At 46.6% G+C, this 21886-nt stretch overlaps 1 protein-coding gene across 7 annotated transcripts in view; it reads left to right on the top strand.

Annotated features, from left to right (window-relative positions):
- Positions 1-21886, top strand: part of ZNF423 (zinc finger protein 423) — a 221125-nt gene that overhangs the window by 109321 nt on the left and 89918 nt on the right. For 6 of the 7 annotated variants that reach the window (XR_010465872.1, XR_010465873.1, XM_065028591.1 and 3 more), the window contains one exon: positions 18239-21462. Coding sequence is in view for 5 of the 7 variants with exons in the window: in XM_065028591.1 (XP_064884663.1) it covers positions 18239-21462 (3224 nt within the window). In the remaining 2 variants the exon portion in view is untranslated. Of the gene's footprint in view, positions 1-16479; positions 16701-18238; positions 21463-21886 lie in introns of those variants that run through there. The other variant, XM_065028595.1, reaches the window with a different exon arrangement.

The following is a 21886-nucleotide window of genomic DNA, read 5'->3' as shown; positions in this document are numbered from 1 at the left end:
CCTTTTCCATGACCCTGTTTTAAGAAGTCCAAGGGAAAACACAGTTTCTTAGCTTTCTTTTATCAAATACCTACAGTGTACTGTCCAAACCCTTCTCTGTATTTTATTGACATGCTACTTGGTCATGGAGGATTTGACAAAGATAGATATCAATATCAACAAGAGATACAGTGATTTGTGGTGCTCTCAAAAGCTCATTCTGCTGCTGTGGATGGTGAGGGGGCCCTGGACCCCTCCCAACTTACCAGCAAAGTGTTCCCTGTTATCAAAAGGGAAACCGCCTTCACGACTTGTATTGTCCCAGCAGAAGTCAGGTTAAGCTTCATACTGTAAAGGAAGTAACATGTAATTAAGAATAACAACAACTGTGATTAAAAAAAAATCAAAAGAAAACCTTCACTTTCGAGGGGCCATGTGGTGCTAAAAGTGTTCTCCAGTTGAACCGTATGGGCGGGTGGAATGTGGGGTCTCCTACACGTGCTTGTGTTGGGAAAAGGCTGGAACAATTTGTGACTTGACATATTATTGCCATGTTTCCTTTTGATCGTGCCAGACATCCACGAGGCCCCGTCACAGCCTTGTAGGAGAAGGAGCGTGGGTCTCTTCAAACTAATACCTTCTGCTCAGAGTTCAAAAGCAAGTGGGTCCTTGATGACGAAAAGGTCAACTTCTACCAGACGTGTGTGTTGCCTTGGTCAGATGACGGAGTCGATGATCCTTTCTCCTCCCTTGCTGGAAGTTGGAAATAGTTACAAAGCCATTTTGAAGGATGTTTTGCAGTGCGTCTGGCAAATGCCTCGTGTCAAAACATTAATCTTCTCCCTTCCTGGGCAAAGAAAGAGCTCAACGCGCTTGGGTGTTCGTTGGGCACGCGGAGAAGGCTTAGCATGCCGTCTGGACTTCTGCTTTGACCTGAAGAGCTGAATTAGTCCTTGATTTTATGAAGGCTGCTTCATCTTTTGTGAAAAAGGAAGCGCAGACAAAGTGATAGATAGAGATGCATGAGAAATCATGGATAGTCTTGAATTTTCAGCAGCTTTGTGGAGACCTTTCAACAGGGCTTTAGGCTAAGAAAGGGGCATCACAAGGCCTGGTGTGTGAGTGTGTGGGTCCGTGTGATGGGACCACTGACAATTTGGTTTCTCCAAATGTCTTGAATATGCGTTTTCCGGCTGTGCATCCTGGCACAGCTTTGCAGGAGGGCAGGTTTTCAACAGACCATCGAAAACGCTTCAGATCACTGGATGCTCTGTGCGCCACGGCTACCACTGGTCTCGTGTCTCAACAGCTGGAGCTTCAGCACACACAGGAACCCGTCTTTGGGTCAGGCTGGGCAGGGTTCCACGTGGTACATTTGCTGGGGAACTGGTTTTCTTTCTAAGCTACGTGTGGACAACTCCCTTCTTCCATGGAGAAGCCCACCTGTCTCATTCAGCCCTTGCAGAGCTGAGCCCCAAGGCAGCCGAGACAAGGTGCATCTCTAACTGGTGTGCAGGCAGCCGGGACCTTGAGAGCCTCGTGGTGGTAGCCAGAGCATCCCGGCTGGGTGCACTGCTCACGGGTCCTTGCATTTCACATTGCCAGGAGAAGTGGTTTTAATAGGATACATACCCTCATGGAAGCAATAAATTCAGGTCCACAAACAGATAGGTAGAAATTTAGGTGTTGTTCAGACTGTTTTATTTTGGGGAGGCTTTTGCAGTCTGCTGCAGTGGGTTAACCTTGGCCAGCTGCAGATGCTCTCTCGCTTTCCCTCAACAGGACACGGAGAGGAAATAAGATGAAAAAGCTCACGAGTCGAGATAAAGACAGGGAGATCACTTACTAGTTATTGCCATGGGCAAAACAGGCTCAAATTGAAGAAAACTCAGTTAATTTTAATGGATGCCGGTGGTGGGCTGTGCAGTGGGGGGTTACGGTCAGGCGGTGCTGGTCAGCCAGCGGTGGGTCTGTCCCCCGCCCCCTGCTCCCCAATCCTGGGCACGTACCCCCTGTACACACACACACACATACATTTCCCGGCCAGCCTGACCCCTGATCCCGAGCAGATGTCTCCAACTTTTCTTGCTGCTGTCAGGGTGCGTAGGTGACGGGCTCTCACCCCGCTGTCGACTCTGAGCCGGGCTTGCGGAGGCCCCCTTTGATGTTTTATTGTGGTTTCGCACCAGAGGCTCCGATTTTTAAAGCACTGGGGCAGCTATCCGATTATTATTATTACTATCCCTGCTTCGACATTCCCTGTTCTGCAAACGCTGTGTTTCCTGCGCCGTTACTGGGGAGCCGGTTGGCAAAATGTCCCCGAGAAGGACATAGCACCAGATGCAGGAGCTGTCGCTGTGACGCTGGGAGGAATAACCCAGGGACTGAAGGAAGTTGCTTGACTGTTCGTATGTTATGTCGCATTGCTTTCCTAGATTAGCCGTCCCGGAGAACTATTTGTGCAGCCAGTGGGTCGAGAAGAACCCTCCTTGCCTTTCTTCTGGATACCTGGTGCTGCATCTGAGCGCATCTCGGTGCCAGTGTGTGCAGTGCAGCAAAACTCAGCCTGGAATTAATACCTGCCTGGAGTTTTCTGGGTACTCAAGTGAGAAATTCAGCTTTATCATTTGTGCTTAGCTCTTCAGGATAAGTACCGTTCAGATTTATGGGCTGCCCAGTTTATTAATTTGAGGGAAAAGAAGACAAAAATATGTCTGATCCATTTAATATCTAATCTTTTGGCAGATCGGGAATTAAAAAAAAAGCACTGAACACTTGCCTGGAATAGAAATCTTCCAATATTATCATTTGATGCAGAAATAAGCTGGCAGAGCAACAAAGGTTGCCTATATTTAACATTCATGGCATTTTGTTGCTAGATACACTGGCTAACTCAGATGTCAAAAAATAAGAGACTTTGCACAAAAGCTGGTTTTTATTCATTTTGTGACACACTTCCTAATGCTATCCAAACCAGCATGTGTTGGTCTAATGGCCCTTCTGTATATCTATATTTATATCTCTGTAGCTGTTTGGAATTTGGAAAGTCTCGATTACCCTGTGTACTGCAACATTTTGCAACTGTGCTTGAGCGTAAATGTATTTTGATGCCCCTGTTTGCTTTAAGTGGGAGACACACTGAATATAAAATAGAATATATTAGCAGCCTGCTGGCATTTATTGTGGCACGGAAAGAGTTAATCTTAGACTTTGAGCTCTGGGCTTAGTTTATTGAGCTTCTGGATACACGTGTTAATTTTCTCAGATGAGGGATAATGGATGTCACTTGAGAAAACAATACTGATTTGGGTTCTTTCATAGTTTGTGGGTTTATGTCCCACATGGTACAGAAGCGGGCGCTGGGAGATTGCCTGAAATATGCCTGGCCTCTCAGCTGCACTAAAAATAATTCCTGCTTCCCCTACTTCTGAAGTAATTCTGAGATGCTGCAAACCTTATCAGCTCCTTGTTTAGCAAAAAGGTTTCTCGTCAGCTTTCAATAGCAGTAAGGGAATGGTCCGTAGGGGCGAGCGGTGTGTTTTTAAAACGCTCCTTTGTAAAAACTTAGCGTGTTTTGGAGGTTTTGTGTGTTGTTCCGTTGCTTTTGTTCTGGAGTGTTCTTGGCCGGTGACCTTTCTCTGAGAGCAGCCGCTCACGTTGGATTTTGGCAAAGCGGCTTTGATAGTCCTTGCTTTACTAAGCACCAGCACCTCGATGACAGTAATTCACCCTCTAATACCCCCACAAAACCTATTTATGCAGAACCTGACGTGATTTGCAGTCTCTGTAAGGGAGGAACACAGGACTTAAGCAGCGCCTAGAATTAATTTTTTGACCTCCATTTCAGCTACTGGTTGAAGGATTGGGCTGCTCAGACAACTGAGCTGCGCTTGCTATAACCAGGCTGCCAGTAAAACTGATCTTAGTAGCGATAACCGTCCAGCTGAAGCCAGCGCAATCACAGCCTTTTCATTACTGTTGCCGCACCGTGTCCATTTGAAGTGTGGCGTGTTGCCGGTGAACACCAACGAGCAGCCCAAAGTCAGAGTGCTCCTCTGAGATTTGCGACCAGTGACAAATACATGGCATTTCATTTGTGTGTTTCCAGAGACAGAAATAAACGCTGGCAACTAATAGTTTTGTGAGAAGTTGCTTCTTTTTTTTTTTCCCAACACCTATTTTAGGGAAATGTGTGAGTGGAAAATTTTGTTTTCACAAATTCAGACAACATCTGCATTAATATGGTATATCTTAAGGATCATTAATGTTCAGAGTGTATTATCAGGTGTTCTCTAATGCACTTTTGATGAGCTTTAATGATGCTTGCTGTAGTGTTTTTTCATCTTTTCGCTCCCTCCCCTTTTTTTTTTCCAGCTCGATTGTAATAATGACTTAACCCAGGTGGTAGGCTCCATCCACAAAGTGCCCAAGGGAAATATTATTCCCCAGTACCAGCAAACATCACAGAAAGTCATTGAGTTGGCTGTGGTCGTTTCCCCAGGAGGGGAGATCTTGGCTCTCCCCCCCGGGGGGCCAGACCTGCCCCCGTTTGCTGTCTCATAATTTGGCTTTGGGAAGAGATGGAGAAATGGCAGAAAGAAACAAGATGGAAAACCTAAGGAGAAAAGGCAGAAATGCATGGTAACTTTTTTCCTGATTTCTGTTAGAAAATAACCTGTCATAGAACAGGGTCCTGGAAAGCGTCTGGGTCATTCGGAGGTCATTAGTAAGGAGCACGGTGCCGTTCAACCGCAAAATACTCTCAGTTTTTGGAAATAACGGATATTTGTCCTCGGTATTTGTGTCTTGCAGGTCTCTTAATCTGCACTATCAGTCAGAAAACTTATTTTAAAAGCCATGGTTTTACGGGCTTTTTTATGCTATCCAAATTGCACGGAAAAGCAAGTTTTAAAGTGAGAGTCACAGATTGTAGCTTCATTGAGTAGAGATGCCGGATAAAAGCGTAAAAGTGGAAATGCAGGCAACGGTGGAAGGAAACACCACAAATGCTTTCAGCTGAGCAAGTTCTTTGTAGCCATGAGTTTGCGGAGTGTCGGGTATCACTCGCTGCGGGCCCGTAAGGTTTCCCGGCAGTCGCCAGCCCTGCACCACGAGCAGGAGTAAATCATGTCGGTTCTTTAAAAGATGGTCTTTTATAAGTTTACCCAGGTTTACAAGCACATGGGAAGAAGGGGGTTCTTTGTTTTCTTACGCTTTTCCGAATCTCCGCTTCATTGTTCGTAAAAGAATTCAAAAGTAAAACACCCGGGAAGAAAATGCCGCCGTTAGGTTGCTTTTGGCTACGCTATACTTTGCAAGTGTAATCTGCAAATGCTGTATAAAGGGAAAGGAGTCACGTTGTTGAGCGCAGGATTTCCCATTTTCCGTACAAAAGCTTAACTAGTTTTCTTGCTCTCCCTATTTAACGTCTTTCCCCCCGGTGCCCGGGCTGGGTGTGGGGAGGTTTGGCAGCAAAGGGCAGCGTCCCCACCCGTGGCCGTTTGGTGCAACACGGATTTTCTTTGTGGTTGTTTCCACTTTCTGGGAGCTCTTTGCAGCGTCTCCAACTCAGCCACCTCGGCCCCTTCCAGGCTGCAGCAGCCCCCGCGTGTTCTCCGCGGATGGGGCAAGACGGGAAGGACGCGGCGCCAGGCTCCTAAAATGGAAACGAAAGAGCCTACGTGATATCTGGCCTGAAACTGGTTTAGATTTATGTTGGCAAATAAAAAGAGGCTTTTTAGTGGTCTTTTACTTCTAGGAGCATGGTTTCCCTCCCCAGTGAGATGCATTTTGTGTCAGCTGTTTCTATATTAAAAAAAGTCTCCTGAAATAACCGCTCTTGGCTTGTCAGCATCTGGCAGGAGCCCGGAGCCCCTCACCCGTCTGGCCCCATGGAGGGGGGGTGTCCGGCCTGGGGGGCACAGGGGATCCCAGTGGGTACCCCCACGGCCACTTCTGATGTGCCCGGCCCGTGCGCACACACCCCGATTAAATTTCTGCTCTTGTCAGGCCATTAAACCTCCCCAAGTGATTTGTTCTCCCCAGAGAATCCAGGGAGAGGGGGTGGAAAGGTAAAAGGAGAAAGGAGGAGGAAAATAAAGAAGGGCTGGTGGGGGAAGAGGGGAACCAAAAATGAGTAAAACAGAGCTGCTGAATCCAATAGCCAAGTATTACATTATAGGCTCCCAGTTTGGATATAAACAAAATGTTTCCTTAGAGCAGAACTGCATCCAAAAGTTAGAAAAGTTGTTTTCCAGAGCTGAAACAGCCGCGCTCTGTCCTGCCTCCGGAGCGGGAGGGGGCGGCTTACGCCTTGTACCCCCCTGGCCCAGTGTACCCCCTTCTTACCCCTTGTACCCCCTCCTTAACCCTTGTACCCCTCTCTTTACCCCTTGTACCCCACTCCTTACCCCTTGTCCTCCTCTCCTTAACCCCTGCACCTCTCTTCTTACCCCTTCTACCCTCTCCATCTACCCCTTGTACCCCCTCCTTACCCTGTGTACCCCCCTCCTTACCCCTTGTACCCCCTCCTTACCCCTTGTACTCCCCTCCTTAGCTCTTGTACCCCCTCCTTACCCCTTGCACCCTCTCCTTACCCCTTGTACTCCTCTCCTTACCCCTTGTACTCCTCTCCTTACCCCTTGCACTCCGCTCCTTACCCCCTGTACCATCTCATTACCCCTTGTACCCTCTCCATCTCCCCTTGTACCCTCTCCTTACCCCTTGTACTCCTCTCCTTACCCCTTGTACTCTTCTCCTTACCCCTTGCACTCCGCTCCTTACCCCCTGTACCATCTCATTACCCCTTGTACCCTCTCCATCTCCCCTTGTACTCCTCTCCTTACCCCTTGTACCCCCTCCTTACCCTTTGCAGCCTCTCCTTACCCTTTGCACCCTCTCCTTACCCCTTGTACTCCTCTCCTTACCCCTTGTATTCCACTTCTTACCCCTTGCACCATCTCCTTATCCATTGTACTCTGCTCCATATCCCTTGTACCATCTCCTTACCCCTTGTACCCCCTCCTTCCCCTTGTACCCTCTCCTTACCCCTTGTACTCCTCTCCTTACCCCTTGTATTCCCTTCTTGTCCCTTGTACCTCTCTCCTTACCCCTTGCACCCTCTCAACCCTTGTACCCCTCCTTACCCCTTGCACCCACCTTACCCCTTGTAACCCCTCTCCATCTCCCCAGCTCTTGGGTTGACTTCCATCATCTTCTCACAGCGCTGTGTTGACTCTCCGTGTATGTCGCCAGCCCTGATTTAACATGACCAGTCAATGTATCGTTTAATGTTGCTCCATTGTCAGGGTTTGCAGGCTTGTCCAACGCTGTGTGACAGTGGCCACTCCACAGTGATGTCCCCAAACACGCCTGGGGACAGCAGAGCGAGGCCAGGGCTCTGGGTGGCTTCGGGTCAACCAGGTTCTTGGTTTGGAGAAGTCTCCATCTCCTAAAGTATCACTCAGCTAACAAAAAGTGTTTTCTAACAAAACAAAAGCAAAATGTCAAAAGAGCACGAATATTGTCACCAAAGTTAATAAAAGTAAGGAAATTAATATTATAGTTGACCTCCAATACCTAGGAACAGTGGGGGGCAGCAAGGAAGTAGTTAGAAAGGCACCATGGTGAGCCTTAGCAGCGAATTACCTTATTTTTATTAACTTGTGACAACGTCGGTGAATTTCCTTTCTGTTGTATGAAGTGATTAAAAAAGCTAATCAGATCATGTAATTAAAATACATAATTACACAATCTCGGAGTTTTTCATAATTACTGTACATGGTAAATATTGTTACCTGCTAACACTTTGCACAGAAATTCTGGCAGGAATTTGTGTGGGATGGTTAGGAGGTGTCAGCTTTCCAGTGCTTGCAATGGAAGCTTCTCTAGAAGAGACAGTAATATGTTTAAAAATGGAAAACATAGCAAAACTCTAAAATAGTGACTCGGTTGTATCTTTTTAATGCTTTTGCATGCGTTGGGCAGCTGATGTGTGTTGACACGGTGTGTTCCTGTGCGCTTCCAATGGCTCTTTCTTTTGTGCTCACACCCCGGCTTTGTGTTTTGTTAGGCAGCACCCACTGGAAAAGGGGTGTTTTGATACAAAGCAACACAGTAAGAAAAAAATCAGATCCAGTATCATAATTCCAGCCAAAGAGCTGAATCCAGATGGAGTCGCTCTTCAGCACGGTGACTTCAGGGTTGACGTGGTGTTGCGGCTTTCCTGAGGTCGGCTGGCCAGGAGGTCTGGGGCTCTGGTTGTGTTTGTAGGGAATCTAAACATACAAGATATGATAATCCTAAATAATGAGAAAATCAATTAGAAAACCCCCAAACAATCAAACCTCTAAAGTGAATGGTTTGAAATCGCAGTTGCTGCGGTGTGTCGGGCTGATATTTCCTGTTCAGAAGGTGAGTTTTGTGCTGAGATGCTTCATGGCTGAGGTGGAGTTCCCATTTTTCAACTGAAGAATTAAACACAGACAGGGCTCGGTCTGGCTGGGTAGCCAAGGTTGGCACTTCCATAACCCTTGGTACTCACACCTCCATGTGCTAAACTGAGCCTGAGATGGAGTGCAATTCAGATTCACAGTCATTCTGGCTAAAGGTGTGAGGGAGCAGTTATGGGATTTTCATCCAAACCATTCACTCACCCAGTTTTGTTTGTTTTTGCAAGGGCGAGATGGGATAAATATCCTCTTTCAGACAGCAGCCCAGGTTATCTGTGGCCAGAAAACAACGTTATCCTGAAAATAAATAACAGAAAACCATTCACAATACAAACAATAATTTTTCTTTCCCCCCCCCAGATTTAAATTGCCGTCTTGGTTATGACCAACTTACTGGCAGCATTTCTTCTTTTCGACATGCAGCTTAAAGTCCCCGTTTTGCCCCTCTATGGCAGTAGAGGTGGGATGGGGTTTGATTGTTTTGACCATGTTTTCCTCTGCAGGAAACATCCACCCACCCCAGACACCCAGCTCCAGCTTCCACCCACCTTTTAATTTAGTGCACTCCTCTATAGAAAGCCAAATGCTTTCCATACCTGTAGCATCAAGGTGCGTTTTTCTCAGGTAAATTCAATCTCTCCCCACTGCCTCCTCGTTCCTTTTAATGAGTTATTTAGTCTGTTAACACTCCCTGATACTTTTTGTAAGTATAGCCAGTGGGGAGAGGTAGAGAGAAAGGTATTTACTAGAGCTTTTCCCTATATTTCATTCAATTCTGTGATATCAGGGTGTTGCAGATATCAGGTCAGTGCCTGTTGTTTTAGGGGGACACTGATGGACTGGGAAGGATTCTCACCGGATGGCGAATGCTTGTTTTAAAAGCCGTTTCTTATTTAAGGTGATGGATACTGAAAAAGAAGCAGTGTTACCGTACGGTGTGGAATACACATCTTTCCAGGCAAGTCACTCTGGTTGGTTTTCATCCTGCATAGCACAAAATCTATAGTTGCCTTCTTTTTAAACCTTCCAGTTGTTTCTGTGGGGTGTTGGTAAGTGCAGAACTGCCTTCCTCCCTCTGTTCCAATGCAGTTCCCCTCAGGCCAGTCGCAAACCGGGTGCGCATTCCTGACCCATGTTTCTCTAAACGATGCTGAGGAATGCACTTCATGTTCAGCACTGTGCTTTTACATTTGTGGGTGTTCTTTGTTCATTTTAAGTGATATATTAAAAAAAAACCCAAACAGTTCACTGTAGCGAAGCCAGAGCATTGTCTGAAATGTTGACTGTGAATTCATGAAAGGGACAGGGAGTCCCTGCACCTTGCTGAAAATCCCTCTCTGTAGAACTGGCTGTATTTCATATTCGTGTCATTTGAGTTTTCAGAAGTGTTGGGCAACTGCTGTTCCTATTGATTTCAGTAGGATTGATGTGAATACACAACACATTTGGAAGTCAGGCCAATGATGCATATGCGCGGCTATAAAACAGCTTACTTGATACTGTCTGTCACATGTAATTTATTGATTTTTCTTCCCTGGTTCTTTGAAGGCAGTATAAAATCTGGATGTTGTTGTTTTTTACTGTTTGTTTATTGCTGAGTAATTTCAGCCAACATGTGTTTTTCAGCATTAGGTCTATTCATCACAAACGTCAACCCATTAAGTTTGTAAGTGCATCACAGTTTTCCCACCTAGATCAAAATGAGAGTCTGGAACAGCCCACTCTTTCTAACTTAACAAGCCTGTTTTATATTCCCCTGCAACTCGCTCTAATAATATGACCAGCTTTAAATTCCTGGGGCCGGAAAGCTCGGCAGTAAAGTCCTGTGCAGGGCTGCGGTTTGAAACACGAGGCTTTTCTCAGGTTTGGGACATGGCCGTTGACATCTCTTCTGCTGAGCACCGGTGGAAAGTCCTCATTAGGAGCAAAAGTCTGCTCTTGGGACAGTTTCGTCATATGTTAAAGACAAGGACTGCAAACCAGTTTTCCTAGACGTCAGGTCTCTGCTGAGCATCATTGGAGATCTCATTGTAGAGAGCCATCCTAGTAATCCGATCACTTTTGGCGACCCCAGCCAGAAGACACAGAACAGTTGTGGTGCCTGGTCCCGGTTTTCTCCATTCTTAGCGGTTCTTCTGTCTGAGAGTTGATACGTGGCCCAAAAGCTGAGGCAGAAAAGGAAACCCCGCTCCAGTATTGTCTGCCAGCACAGAGGTAGGGATGAGCTTGGCTTAGCAATAACAACAGCTTATCGGAGAGGTCTTGACAAAACTCTTTGTCCTCGTTTGCCACCGCCCCAGGTTTAAAGGGACTTGCTCCTCCAGACTGTTCCCCAGGCCATCAGAAGCAGCTCGGAGATGGTTCTGCACAAGCTGGACCCTGCTGCCCGGCCGAGGCAGCGCCGCTGCCAGGGCTCCCGCGCACAACCTGACCCCGACGTGGATCTCATGAATGAGCTAAATGGGTTGTAATTGATGGCTTAATCTTCACTTGAAAGTACAATTGAAAAACATGGAAATGAGCACAGTGAGCATTAAATTAAATCTCACTGAGCTGGTCAGTGAGAAAAGTCTGTCTCTCTTTAATTTTGGATTCTGTATTCAGTGGGTTTCTCCAAACAGCAGCTATTTCTGATACTGGTTACGGAGTGAACTGGGGGAAAGAATGTGAGCCGGGTCTGTCTGACCCTGTGTCCCTGAGGGAACAGGTGCCTGCTGCATCTGACGACTGAAATCATAGATCTAGGAGGTGGACCTCATGCCCTTCATCCCACCAGCAAGGCTCTTCCACCGGCCACATCTCCACGAGTAGCTGAGTCTTGAAGTTTGTGCTGCGTGGGGATTGCCCTCCCTGCTAACAGGAGTAAAACGTGAGCAAGAGAAAACATCTTCATGTAGAGATGAGAAAAGAAAGGACTTTCCTTTTTTCCTTATGAAGGTTGATGCTTTTCCCCAGCTCTGGCTGGATCTTCGGGGTGCCCGGGGCAGATCCACATGTGCCGTGGGCTCTGCTCCAAATGCCGCCTGCGTCCTTAGGTTTAGATAGAGAATGAAGCGGGCAAAGCTCCTAACCACTGTGTGCCGTCTCTTTGTTTTGTATAATCAAGTGTTGAAATCGTGATAAATGCTGACAACAAGTAGCAAGAAGTGCAGAATATAATTGTGCGAGTGTAAGGCCAGTCGGGTCAGATGAAGTTTATGCTCTGGCTAACATAGTATGGGGGAATATTAGTAACAATTAGCATAATTATTACCATTTATTATAACTAATTTTATAACTAATTATTCTAAGTAATAATTATCCTACTAGGATTATTTTCCTAAGGGCTTTGTCGTTCCTTACGTTTGAAAGTTGTGCGTGTCGTAGCTGAAACTCTAATTTTACCGTATTCTCTCGGTGTGACGGTGTGTGTTGCCCCATATCCCGTTTTGTTCTTTTACACCTTTCTTACTCCTGCTAAATGCTCCATGGGTATCAAAGCAGGCGAGGATGGCACGGGACCCTCTGGGCAGCAGGGTCAGCACGGGCAGCGAGATATTCACATCTCTCTGTTAATTCATTGATGATTTTGCCGGTATCATCTTCTAATCTCGCTTGAAAAAGCCCGAACGTGCATTTGAACGTTTCTGAAGAGCAGATTGCTAAGCAAAATATATGTCTAATCCTAACATTTTGGGAGAAATAGGGTGAGTTATTATTGATTCACAGAGCACGACAAAACATCACTGCATGAATTAGCAAACAGCTGTTTCTAATTTGAGTTTAGAACTGTACACAGAGGAACTTGTTTTAGTGCTCACTCCTTTCATTTATAATGAATTTTAATCACCGCTACAGGTGAGAAAAATGTAGAAACAAGCTTGTATCTTGTGGAAGAAACAAAGGAGAGACAGATGCTAACAGATTTACAGTCTGTGATAAAAGGAATGTTTTGGTACACTTTACATGTAATTAGAGTGCAGCTGTTTCCAGTCCCAAGTCCATGATGCACAGCAGAATATCGTATCTGCTGCTTTTCCAAAGGGACCAAAGAAAAACAGTGATTCAACTCCGAAAGCATTTCGTTTATTCCTACATCTAACATAAAACTTTCTCCTCCACCCTTTATTATTTAAGTGTGAAATAGCTTATTTAATGATATGTTAATTTTTTTGTTACCAGCAAAATTTGACTTATGAAAAAACAGTGTTAAAAAGAACTTTCTGATTTTATCCTCTGCATAGAATTATGTGTCATCCTATGGATGGTTGTTACTGAGTCTTGATACCTCTGCTAACGGGAGACGAGGGCTCAGACACGCTTTACTCTGGCTTAACAAGCTTCTGTGTATCAATAGACATCTTTGTGTGTACTTTTAACTTGTAGCATAAAAAAAGAGACTAATTAGATGTACCTTTGATCATTACAGAAAGGTTTAAATGACGACAGCAAGGTTTAAACCCTCTATGTGTAACAGTTCATCTGCGGCAGACATCCCAGCAAGTTTAATGCTTGAAATTCTGCACTACATCTTGTGCTGATTTTGTATTCTAAATACCAAGTTACTCTCTGCATGAGAAGAAAAATCAGATTATACTTACTATCCATTGAGCCAGACGTCTTTCCATCTTTTTTAAAAGCTTCACTTGAAAATGAATTGCAGTGCAAAGCTGTGAAGTTGGAATAAGAGTCGCTAACTGTTGGTCATTTAGCCCAACAACAATGCTCACAACATAGGCACGGAATTAGCTATAGCTCCACTGCCTGTGGTCCCACTTACATTAGCACCCCTTAGTTTTTTACCCAATTTTAGGTTTGATTTGAACATTTTATATATATTCATATATATATATATATTAATAACGGCATAGTGCCTTAAAATACAAGCCGATGAAGATGGTTTTGTGGGGAAGCAGCAGCTGCTGACACGGTGCACAGGGTGACCAGTTCTGGGGGACGCTCTCATGAGATTTTTGTAGGGATAATTATAAATGAGACGTAAAAATCTTGTTTCCATTCTTCAGTGTGCATTAGCGCTGGGTTTCGTTGGCGTAAAAAGCGTCTCCTTGCCACAAGAGCAGGGGCTTCGCGTTCCGCTATGGCAGCACAACCAACAGCAGCGGTCCGTGAGGCCAATATATGCGTAGAAATGTGCAGGAAAATGGGGCTAAACACTCCAACAAAAAAATTAAGTAAAAAGCTGTCACAGTGCACTGAAAATATTGAAACTTAAAACATTTGCTCTGTAAACTTGATTAGCATTATTTCACACTGCAGAGTCAATGAGCAGCGTCTGCTCCGTGAGGTTCTCGCTCTAATCCACGGTAATGATCCATCCTTGGCTTTAATACGTAGCGCAGCAATGCAAAATCTGCTGTAACCGCTACTGAAGGTTTCTCGGTCCTCAATCTGTGTTGTATTCTCATCGTTAAGCATCCGTGATAATAATAATTATTGAAATTGGTAGTGTTTTTATCAGGCCTTCCACCCGAGGATGTCTGGGGCTTTCACAGCGATGCAGAAGCAAGCCCTACAATTTGCCCTTGAGGAGCAGATGGTTTCTTCTGTTATGGAGATGAGGAACTGAAACACAGTTCAGAAGCGCGTCTTATGGTGCCGAGCTTGGTTGCAAGAGTAACTTACTTTTTTGGGTTCTAGAATTCCTTCAACTCTCAATGGTCTAAAGGGATTTGGGTGCTTTGACCGTTTTTAAGTTGTGTGCCAGGGAGAGGCTCAGGAGAACCAGGAGTTAGAACTGAGATCCAAGAGCAATCCTTCCCTCAACCTTTGGGGTTTGTTTGTGTTAATTTAACTATTTCTCTTATGTACTAGCTCTGTGCTAGAGGAATAAACCCAGTAGAATAAGAGCATCTAACCCCTGGTTCATTGTCCTGCATGGAGATACCTTGTGTGCTCAGGAGGAATCTCAGAGTTGCCTCTTTGGCCAAATCCTGGATAATGTGCTGATTCCCTGGGCAGGTTGTGCGGCCTCTTCGGAGCCCCGTGGTGCTCAGTCTGTGCTGCTGTTTGCACCCAAAGCAGGGGGAACAAACTGGTGTGGCGTGCCCGCGGTGTGGGGGACGTTCGGCCACCGGGACCCCCAGCTAGGGCAGGCGGAGCAGGGGGCGTTTCGCAGGGGGGATCCTCATGACACCCCACATCGCCCAGCAGGTGTTTAGGTGCGGAGGAACCGCAGCTCTGTGCCAGCCCGTGGGGGCTCTGTCCACACCTTGTGTTCTATAGCAAAATAATTGAGAACTAATAAATGTATCCCCACCATCGGTGCTGCTCACTGCAATCGCCGATGGGCTGCTGGTCCCCTCGCTACGACACGTCGCGTTTGCTGGGGCTTCGTTGTATTCTTTTAGCTTCACTGTTATTTCTGAACTTGGCTCATGTTACCTGGAAGATAAACAGAGAGTGAAGTATGATTTATACCGCCGCTTGGCCAAATTGCTCTTAATAGAAGGAAAAATACATTTATTGGATGCGTTGAGGCTGGAATGATCTCCTCAGTGATGATGATAAATGCTCGCAGTCCCGTAAACGTGCTGAACATTAAGTTGCTAAATTACTGTACTGCTTTGAGATTGATTATCAAGTTTGGCCCTTTAAGCTTCATGACCCGAACATATATCCTGAGGACTACTGACATCCTGAAGCTGCCTTAATGCTCTTTTTTTCCTAATTAAACTTTTTATTGAATTTTCTTACCCTTTTAATACTTGTTTGGATTCTCTTATGTGCAAATGACAAAAGCCTTGCACCAGCCATGTGATTCTCTATTTTAGAACAGTCCCACTTTGCAGGATTAGCCATTTTTAATGACTTTAATCTCCTTTTTGAAAGTGATTTTTCTCATTCTGCTACATTCCTTTGATTGCATTAATGTAGAATTATTATTCTCACCATCATTGCCAGACATGTCACACCACATCTAAAATATATCTGTCTTCCCACTAAAATATTACTCTGCTAAAATACCGTAGAATTTCCTTCTCAGTTCATTATAGGTGTTTTCTTCAATTTAATATGGCCATTTAAAATTAACAGGGCTATTTTTCATTTCATAAAGAGATTAATGATAATGAGTTTTCCCTAATTTCTCCAGTTTAGGCCTTCAGTAATTTAGCATCTTGTTTGTAAGGAAGTCAAGGTAGGTTGTTTCTGGGTCTTAAAGTTTCCTGATTCCTTTTAAATTGTAAAAGTAGGAGAAAACGGTGCAGCAAAAAGAATCCAGAAGTTAAACATGAAATTCAGTGAAAGGTCTAAACAAAGTAACAAAAGGACACAACCTTTCAACTGTGTAAATGCTTCAGTTTTTGTTACAAACCCAGCTTTTCAACCTGAGAAACGTGAACTTTTTTGAATCCGGATCACATTAGCGCAGCAACGTCTTTGTGCGTCCCGCACCCAGTAACACCAGCTTGCTTTGATCTTGCTTTTCCGAATAGCCCAACCCGTTTGAAGAGCAGCGGCTGGAGGGGACCTGGCCCCGTGTGAGCGTTGAGTGCGTGTTGGGGTAGATCAGTTGGTGTCAGAGGAGAACGAGACCTTCTGAGAGCTCTGCTGGGATTGCACGGTGGGCCAGCGCCGTGGTTGGCACCCGCGCCTGCGGATGGAACAAAGTTAAAGCAGCGGCCCAGCCGGCGTTACCGCTGGATTTGGCCCATCGCATCTCCCGTTCCAAAGCAGAACAATGGAGCTTTGTTCGCTGTTTGGTTTAAGGGCTCGGGGCTCCCCCGGTGCAGCCTGTGTGCTGGGCAGGGAAGAGATTAAAAATATATAGATTTTTATAGTAATTCCTGCAAAGTGGACATTTAAATTATTTTAATTACAGCCAATAAGCCGAGCAGTAAATAACACAATGCTGGTGTGCTTTTTTTCCCCTGTTGTTGTTGTTTTTCTTCTTCCCCCCCTCCCCACTCCAGACAGCAGCGGCGGTAGCAAACACACCATGTGCTGCCCTAGTTGGGGCCCAGCACCCCCCTCTTGCTCCCCTTTGTCTCATCTCCCGGAGGAGCCCAGCTGGCGAGAGGAGGGAATTAGCCAGCCCAGAGCCACCCGCACCTCCCTGGGGCCGCTAATCCGGGCGCTGCAGCTGGCTGCTCCTGCCCGCCGTGGGGCTGCGGGGCCGTGGGTCAGTGGGGCCGTGGGGCTGCAGCCCCAGCCTGTTGGACAGGGCATCCCCGGGCAGCAGAGGATGAAGCTGAGGTTGGCAACGTGAGGCTTTGTTGCAGCTGCAGAGAGACACCGGCTCGTGGTTGGGGGATGAAGAGGAGAAGAGTTCATGTAAAAATGGGGGGCTCGTCGCATGGGTTTTGGGCTCAGGCCGGGCCAGGCACGGAGGAGTGAGTTGAGCACAAAGAGCTGGAGCATCCCAGGAGCGCGGCGCTGGAGCCGGGTGCATTTTGGAGCAGGGGGAGGCGCGTTCTCGGTGTCTGGCATCACTCCAGACCAGGCGGTTTATTAAACTGGGGAGCGAGGGGCGCGGGTGCCCGACCCACACAGCCCAAAACCAGCAGCCCCTTGTGCCGGAGGAGCTGTTTGGTGCGTGACTTTGGTGTGGTTTGCCCAGGCAGCTCCGCTCGCCCTTTCCTGGGTGACAGGAGGGTTTTACCATGGGAGCTGCCCGTGCGGGGTGACGTCCCGGCCCCGCTCGCGGATCGTCCCCAACACGTGCTCCTGTGCGCCCGTGGCCGCGGAGCTGGCGGCTCCGACACCCACAGCCGGGATTGTTTTAGTGCTTTGCTTTAGTAAGAGCTGAAGTAGGAACATTAAATGTTTTATAAGGACAACGCATCTGGAGAACCAGATCTTTTTTTTGAATCTCCAAATGTATATGTGGTCAGTGCCTTCCCTTGTTTACATTAACTTTCTTTTTTGCTTCATTCCATGGTTCGGTTTAATATCGGACTGGTGGCATTTTTGCTTCGCTCAACATCTCCGCATTTATTGGGATTAGGATATTTGAACTCGCTCTCTTCTGTTTCTTGTTAACAGTTCTGTTTATGAAAGCTGCCAACATTTTATGTATTCTTCCTAAAACGACTTTTTTGCTGCTGGAGTCGGTGCTGTGTTTCTTTATGGTAATATCAAATTATAAAATATTTTCCAAAACATCATATTGAGCGAAAGGAAATAGTTACTAAAACAGAGGCTGGGCTCTTGTTTTATCCTGAAGTTGATTCTTTCGTGATGTCTTGAGACCTCCAATGGTGATTTTCTGAGCTTTTAAAATTGGTTTTATTTTGCACCAAGCAGGCAACGTTACCTGTCATACGAATGAATACGGGAATGATGCAGATCTCTGGTTTCATTGAGGTGCCTCAAATGTGATGCTTGTATTTCAGCTCTGCTTTGAGCAGCCTTTCGTTCTGTTACAGTTGTGAGACAGAGCCGAAGGATTTTGTTAAATGCAGACATTACTTAAAATCACCTCGATGTAGCGTTTAAAAAGACCCACAAAATCACAGGTGGACACTTAATACTGTAGCTTTTCAAAATGTTTGCATTGCTTCACTGCACATTGTGTTTTGCTTTCTTTATTCATTGTTTATTGCTTCACAGTACGGTGAGCAGGTGTTTAACCTGCTAAAGAGAAACGCTTTTTATTAACACTATATGCTGGCATATTTGTGAAGGATGCGGACCGATATATTTTATCGCTCTTTCTCAAACCTCCTTTGAAATTCGAGAGAGATTTTTCATATTTATTTATTTTTGAATGCTGTAGTGGCAGAAGCCCATCGTGTTGTTGAGAGCTTTGTCCTTATTTCACAGATGCACTGGGAATTGTTTTTAATCTCCTTTCTGCTTTCCCATTACAGATGGTGATGACGACCCACAACTCTCCTGGGTGGCTTCATCTCCCTCCAGCAAAGATGTTGCATCACCCACTCAGATGATAGGAGATGGGTGTGATCTCGGCATCGGGGAGGAGGAAGGGGGGACCGGCCTGCCGTATCCCTGTCAGTTTTGCGATAAGTCCTTCATCCGCCTGAGCTACCTTAAAAGGCACGAGCAGATCCACAGTGACAAACTACCTTTCAAATGCACCTACTGTAGCCGGCTTTTTAAGCACAAGAGAAGTAGGGACCGCCACATAAAGCTTCACACGGGGGATAAAAAGTACCATTGCCACGAATGCGAGGCCGCGTTCTCTCGCAGCGACCACCTCAAAATTCACCTGAAAACCCACAGCTCCAGCAAACCGTTCAAGTGCACTGTGTGTAAACGCGGGTTTTCCTCCACCAGCTCGTTGCAGAGTCACATGCAGGCTCATAAAAAGAACAAGGAACATATGGCAAAGACTGAGAAAGAGGTGAAGAAGGATGATTTTATGTGTGATTACTGTGAAGAGACGTTCAGTCAGACTGAAGATTTGGAGAAGCACGTAATGACACGCCACCCACAGCTTTCCGAGAAGGCAGATTTGCAGTGTATTCATTGCCCTGAAGTATTTGCAGACGAAAACTCGCTGCTCTCACACATTCATCAAGCCCATGCCAACAAAAAACACAAGTGCCCTATGTGCCCGGAGCAGTTCTCTTCTGTGGAGGAAGTTTATTGCCACTTGGACAGCCACAGACAACCTGACTCCAGCAATCACAGCATCAGCCCGGACCCCGTCCTGGGCAGCGTGGCGTCCATGAGCAGCGCGACGCCCGACTCCAGCGCCTCGGTGGAGAGAGGTTCCACCCCGGATTCGACCTTAAAGCCTTTGAGGGGACAGAAGAAAATGAGGTCTGTGGACAGAGAGGAAGGGCAGAGCTGGTCGAAAGTTACGTACAGCTGCCCGTACTGCTCGAAGCGCGACTTCAACAGCCTTGCCGTTCTGGAGATCCACCTGAAGACCATTCATGCGGATAAACCTCAGCAAAGCCACACGTGCCAGATCTGCCTTGATTCCATGCCTACGCTCTACAACTTGAACGAACACGTGCGAAAGGTGCACAAAAACCACGCCTATCCCATGGTGCAGTTTAGCAACATTTCCGCCTTTCACTGTAACTACTGCCCAGAGATGTTTGCGGACATCAACAGCTTACAAGAACACATCCGTATTACTCACTGTGGCCCAAACGCTACCCCTCAAGATGGCAACAACGCTTTCTTCTGTAACCAGTGCTCCATGGGCTTCCTGACCGAAGCAACCTTGACTGAGCACATTCAGCAGACTCACTGCAATGTAGGAAATTCAAAATTGGATTCCCCTGTCATTCAGCCAACCCAGTCTTTTATGGAAGTTTATTCATGCCCTTATTGCACAAACTCCCCCATTTTTGGCTCCATCCTGAAGCTTACAAAGCATATTAAAGAAAACCACAAGAACATTCCTCTGGCACACAATAAGAAGTCAAAAGCAGAGCAGAGTCCAGTTTCTTCTGATGTTGAAGTCTCTTCCCCTAAAAGGCAACGGCTTTCTGCTAGCGTGAACTCAGTGTCGAATGGTGAATACCCGTGTAATCAGTGTGATCTAAAGTTCTCCAATTTTGAAAGTTTTCAAACCCATTTAAAGTTGCATTTGGAGTTGCTGTTGAGGAAACAGTCTTGCCCTCAGTGTAAAGAAGACTTTGACTCCCAGGAGTCCCTTCTGCAGCATCTCACCGTACATTACATGACAACTTCAACGCATTATGTATGCGAGAGCTGCGACAAACAGTTTTCTTCGGTGGATGATTTGCAGAAGCATTTGTTGGACATGCATACTTTTGTGTTGTATCACTGCACCCTTTGCCAAGAAGTTTTTGATTCCAAGGTATCTATCCAAGTGCATCTGGCAGTCAAGCATAGCAATGAGAAGAAGATGTATCGCTGCACAGCCTGTAACTGGGATTTCAGGAAGGAGGTGGATCTCCAGATCCACGTGAAGCACAGTCACTTGGGGAACCCGTCGAAGTCTCACAAGTGCATCTTCTGCGGTGAGACCTTTAGCACAGAGGTGGAACTGCAGTGCCATATCACAACCCACAGCAAAAAGTACAACTGCAAGTTTTGTAGCAAAGCTTTTCACGCCATCATATTGCTGGAAAAGCACTTGCGGGAGAAACACTGCGTGTTCGATGCCAGCGCTGAGAACGGGACGGCTAACGGCATGACCCCGACAAATAAGAAGACGGAAGGGGCGGATATCCAGAACATGTTGATGAAGAATCCGGATACTTCCAACAGCCACGAAGCCAGCGAGGACGACGTGGACGCTTCGGAGCCCATGTACGGCTGTGACATTTGTGGGGCTGCCTACACTATGGAGGTTCTCTTGCAGAACCATCGCTTGAGAGATCATAACATCAGGCCCGGGGAGGACGACTGTTCTAGGAAGAAAGCAGAGTTCATCAAAGGTAGCCACAAGTGTAACATCTGCTCGAGGACCTTTTTCTCCGAAAACGGCCTGAGAGAGCACATGCAGACCCACCGGGGCCCTGCTAAGCACTACATGTGCCCCATCTGTGGGGAGCGCTTCCCGTCGCTCCTCACCCTGACGGAGCACAAAGTCACCCACAGCAAGAGTCTGGATACGGGCACGTGTCGGATCTGCAAAATGCCGCTGCAGAGCGAGGAGGAATTTATCGAGCACTGCCAGATGCATCCGGACCTCAGAAACTCCCTCACCGGGTTTCGCTGCGTTGTCTGCATGCAGACGGTCACCTCCACCCTGGAGCTGAAAATCCACGGGACCTTCCACATGCAGAAACTGGCGGGAAACTCCGCAACCTCATCGCCCAACGGCCAGGCCTTGCAAAAACTCTACAAGTGTGCGTTGTGCTTGAAGGAGTTCCGGAATAAGCAGGACTTGGTAAAGCTGGATGTGAACGGCCTTCCCTACGGGCTGTGCGCGGGATGCATGACCAGGGGCGCCAACGGACAGTCCTCGGGGCTGGCGCCGCAGGAGGTGAACGAGAGGCCCTGTGGCAGCCTGAGGTGTCCCGAGTGTAGTGTCAAATTTGAAAGTGCCGAAGACCTCGAGAGCCACATTCAGTTGGACCACCGAGACCTGACGCCCGAGACCAGCGGCCAAAGGAAAGGTACCCAGACGTCCCCCGTTCCCAGAGTAAGTACAGCCGAACCTTAAAATGTCTGAGGGATAACATGTACACCTCAGTGTGACATAGAACTGATCTGATGTTATATATATATATATTTTTTTTTAAACTGTCACTTTGTAAAATGACTTGTGCTACCAAAAAACCCAGCAGACCAGGAGGAAAGGGAGAGTACTGGGGAGTACAAGGGCTCAGCCTTGCAGGTTCCTTGATTCCTCGTGGCAGCGCATCAGATTTTTTTGTCATAAACCTGCCCTAGATTTACCGACAGAGACACTCGAACAGTGGGGATTGAGTTTGTTCATGAATTCTGATGCTACTGAACTGGCAGAGCTGAAAAACTGGGGCGTTTACATGAATAAAAGGAGATGCTGAGTACCCAGAACAACAACCAAAAAATCTCTCGTACTTGAGGAATGAGATTATTTATTT

The sequence above is a fragment of the Columba livia genome, chromosome 13, assembly GCF_036013475.1.
Source record: "Columba livia isolate bColLiv1 breed racing homer chromosome 13, bColLiv1.pat.W.v2, whole genome shotgun sequence".
Lineage (NCBI taxonomy): Eukaryota > Metazoa > Chordata > Aves > Columbiformes > Columbidae > Columba > Columba livia.
The sequence above is the reverse complement of the archived record's forward strand: the minus strand, read 5'-3'. Positions and strand labels throughout refer to the sequence as shown.